The following is a 3,786-nucleotide window of genomic DNA, read 5'->3' on the forward strand; positions in this document are numbered from 1 at the left end:
TATATATATATATATATATATATATATATATATATATATATATATATTAAAATAAAGTACTTCTTACTACTTGTACTACTATTTCTACTTAGCAGTTTTTCACTTATCATCGGGGAACTGAGAACGAAAACCCCTGCGATAAATGAGGGACTACTGTATTGTTAATTTTGATAACTCCAATTTTTCTAATGGGTTTTGTTTTGTTTTTATTGTGATTCTACACAAAAATATAAAAATGTATGTTAAATGATGTGCCTGAAATTACATTTTTTACATAATTATGTTAGGGTTTTTTTCTGTAAACTGCCCATGTTGTTGTGAAAAACAGATGAGATCATAAGCATTCCTAAAAAGAAAACATGAAAAGGAAAAAAAATCTTTGTAAAGATGAATTCCTCAGAAACTTGTTTTGTGTGTTTTGCTTCTCTCTGGAGGAATTAGGCCATATTAGTGATTATTTTAGCAAGACTGCTGTCAGCTGTTTTTCTCTTATGAATTATACTTGGGCAATAAAAAGCCTACTCACCTCTCCATTGCAGTAGCAATATATAATAGACACGAAGAAGCCCTGAGAGCAAAAGAAAATGCACATCTTGTAAAACTGAATAACGAGCATGATTGCAATCAAATAATAATAGAACAAACAATAAATTAAAAAAGGAAAATCATATAAAGATTCAAAGAAAGCTTCAGTTAGACAGGTAGGATCACTTTGCTTCTTGGAACACAAATTTAATAAGATTCAAGGAAAACAGGCCTCCTGTGTTCTGACCTGCTTCACTCCATGTTCCTGTTTCACAGCACGACAGGAGGATCTTAAAAGCTTTTGAGAAAGCGAAGGATTACAGGACGTCATGACGGTGTGTGTCTGTGTGAGTTGTGCCTGAATACATTTCTTAATGGTGGCAGAACCTACACTACACGACTTTCTCACAGGTACAAAAAGTTAGAAAAGCATGGTTTTGTTTATCAGTAGCACAGAAATACATAAAAACACAAATAATTTAAGATTACATGTTTATATTTGAGAAGAACTGTGTGATCCTTGTGCCATCTGTCCTGACTTCAGTGTTTCTCCTCATGTGATCAGCTCCAGCCTCCAACTTGTTGTCCTTCCCCAGGTGTTTATCCCGTTAGTGTGTCTATATATTCTGTTTTATTAATATAGAGCGCACAACATTACAAACATTTCTGTTTTTTGTTTATTTTTACTAAAGTGGACTGTACTAAGTCAGAAAAAGTCACATATGATTTTAACATAATTTAGAAATGTTCATATATTCATCCATTTTTTTAACTGTCTACATAAGACTGAGTCATCGTCTTAGTAAGAACCAGTGCATTGTGGGTGTAAATATAGATTTTATTTTCTCTTCAGTTGTAGAGCGGAGCATTTAGCTGAATCAGTTCCTGTTTGTCTTGCTTGTGAAGTGCCACATCCTTTTGTCATTCTTCATTTTAGTGGTCACGTTGGTTCACGTTATATCTAAGTGAAACACCTGCTTCAGCTCTAGCATGTATTTTTCCTAGGGATGCACAATATTGGATTTTTAGCGGATATGTTAAAACTTATTTGGCCGATACCGATATTTTATGTACTTTCCTTTGTCAGAACATAGCCCTCTTATTTAGGCTTATTTACTACAACAATTGTGTAACAGCTGGTGACATATATTCAGTAACAGCCATATGCATAGCACTTTAACTTATATTAAATGAAAAGTGTTAAATGGTATTTATTAGCATTAGTCACCTGTGCTGTCTCACTTGTGGAGGCTTGTTCCAGGTTCATAGCTGCATTGGGATCCTCTGCACTCCTGTGCATGAAGGACAGCCTTTTTAAGATCAAAGTTTGTGTCTATCCAATGTGCCATAAGACTAATCATGCTAACGGGGCTAACACTTGACTTCCAAACGTCTGTGGTAAAACTCACCCAAGTGCTATCGGCTATTAGCTTCTCAATGACGTGGGAAATGACGGCTTGTAACTCAGGTAAGGTTACGTCAGAAAAATATCTCAGACTGGGGATGATGTAGTGAGGCTCAACGTAGTCCAAAAATTTTCAGAATCCGTCATCCTCAACAACAAAAAATAAATAAATTCCACACCGCCGACATTTTGAATTATCCTCTCCACCATTAGACCAGGTAGGCGCGCGTGACGTCATCACGTTGTGCTGGCGCTGCAGGCATCCTTGTCACTGGGTTGTCATAAAAAAACAGCGCCTTTTATATCAGTGAGTTATTTTAATGGGATGTCCGATATTGAACTTTAACGCTAATATCGGCCGATACCGATACCATGCCGATAATATCGTGCATCCCTAATTTTTCCTAATTTTTATCATGTCCAATTCTGATTCCCACTGATGTTTCTAAAGTTTTCCACGTCCTGTCTGGGCTGACTGTTTCTACAGAGCCTGCCAGGTGTCATGGGTCACGGTAAATCATAATTAGACAACACACAAATCAAAAAGTAAACTGAGCCAACTAAAACGTTGTCAGTCAGTAATATAGAAACTTGCATGTTTCTAATTGAACTGGTTTAAATTAACAGGAGACAGGCTGATAAATGTCTGATGTGATTTAGATGATGACATAAAAAAAAACACCTGCTGATTTTATTTAATATTTTAACTCAATGCTTCAATTTATCAAAGATCCTTGAACTTATTTTCACTCTTGATGCTTCCCGGTCCTCACAGAAAGCAAAGCTCAACTGACGGTACTGTTAAATCCATCCACCCAAATTTATTAAACTGAGCAAAGTGTGCAACAAACGTTTTTAATCGAAGGATATTTATGACCTCTGTTTTTATTTTTGACTCATGGCATGTCGTGGGCTCCACACTTCGCTGCCTCCTTTGGTGGTAGTGTAGACAAATCAGTTCATTTCTTGAGTTTGGAGCCTATTTGCTGCTCTAAATCTTCAAGTTTGTTAGATTGGTTGTCTGTTAGTAAAAAAAAATAATAATAATAATAATTACTAGATGTTTTAATATCCTGATGCATGCTCAAATCATGCTCAGTTTTTAATGAAACTCTCAGAAAATAAATCACTGGATGTACATTTACAACTGATTAATTTTTGCACTAGGCAGCACAGTGGCTCAGTTGGTAGAGCTGTTTCCGCTAAGCGAGAAGGTTGCTGGTTCAAATCCCAGCTGGGGACTTTTCTGGGTGGAGTTTGCATGTGCGTGGGTTTTCTCCAGGTACTCTGGTTTCCTCCCGGAGACCAAAAACATGCATGTTATGCTGATTGGTAACTCTAAAATGTCCCTGTGAGATAGTGAATGGTTGTTTGTCTCATTTGTCTCCATGTGTCCCTGTCCAGAGTGTCCCCGCCTCTCACACAGTGATAGCTGGACATGGGCACCAGTGACCCCTGTGACCCGAAAAGGAAGAAGCGGGTAAAAATAACGGATGGATAGTTTTTTGCATTTAACACCATCAGCTAATCTACATCTTGTCGACACAGAAATGGTTCCAACTCTGTCCCGTTTACAGATCTTGAGCTGAACTTTAGCATTGTAGTAGCTAAAGGTCATGGCAATGTCACAGCTGTGGCTCTAACACCTTGAAAAAGATTTGTTTAAAATTTGACACGCACAGTGGTGGGCAATATTCATTTCTTATTGTAATTATTTTTTAACTTATAGATTTGTGTCCAAAAGGGCAAATAATTTTATTTTATTTTTATTTTTTAACAAAAATATTGTGCCTGTAGACCCAAAATGGAAGAAGCAAGCATTAAAGAAGTATGAAAAAAAAAAAAAAAATATATAT

The 3,786-nt window shown here is 36.5% G+C and overlaps 1 protein-coding gene across 1 annotated transcript in view; it reads right to left on the minus strand.

Annotated features, from left to right (window-relative positions):
* The window catches only part of pth2ra (parathyroid hormone 2 receptor a), a 48,088-nt gene that overhangs the window by 1,779 nt on the left and 42,523 nt on the right, over positions 1 to 3,786 (minus strand). The window contains exon 11 of the mRNA XM_037686332.1: positions 527 to 568. Within this exon, the coding sequence (XP_037542260.1) occupies positions 527 to 568 (42 nt within the window). The remainder of the gene's footprint in view (positions 1 to 526; positions 569 to 3,786) is intronic.

The sequence above is a fragment of the Nematolebias whitei genome, chromosome 13, assembly GCF_014905685.2.
Source record: "Nematolebias whitei isolate Nwh7 chromosome 13, NemWhi1, whole genome shotgun sequence".
Lineage (NCBI taxonomy): Eukaryota > Metazoa > Chordata > Actinopteri > Cyprinodontiformes > Rivulidae > Nematolebias > Nematolebias whitei.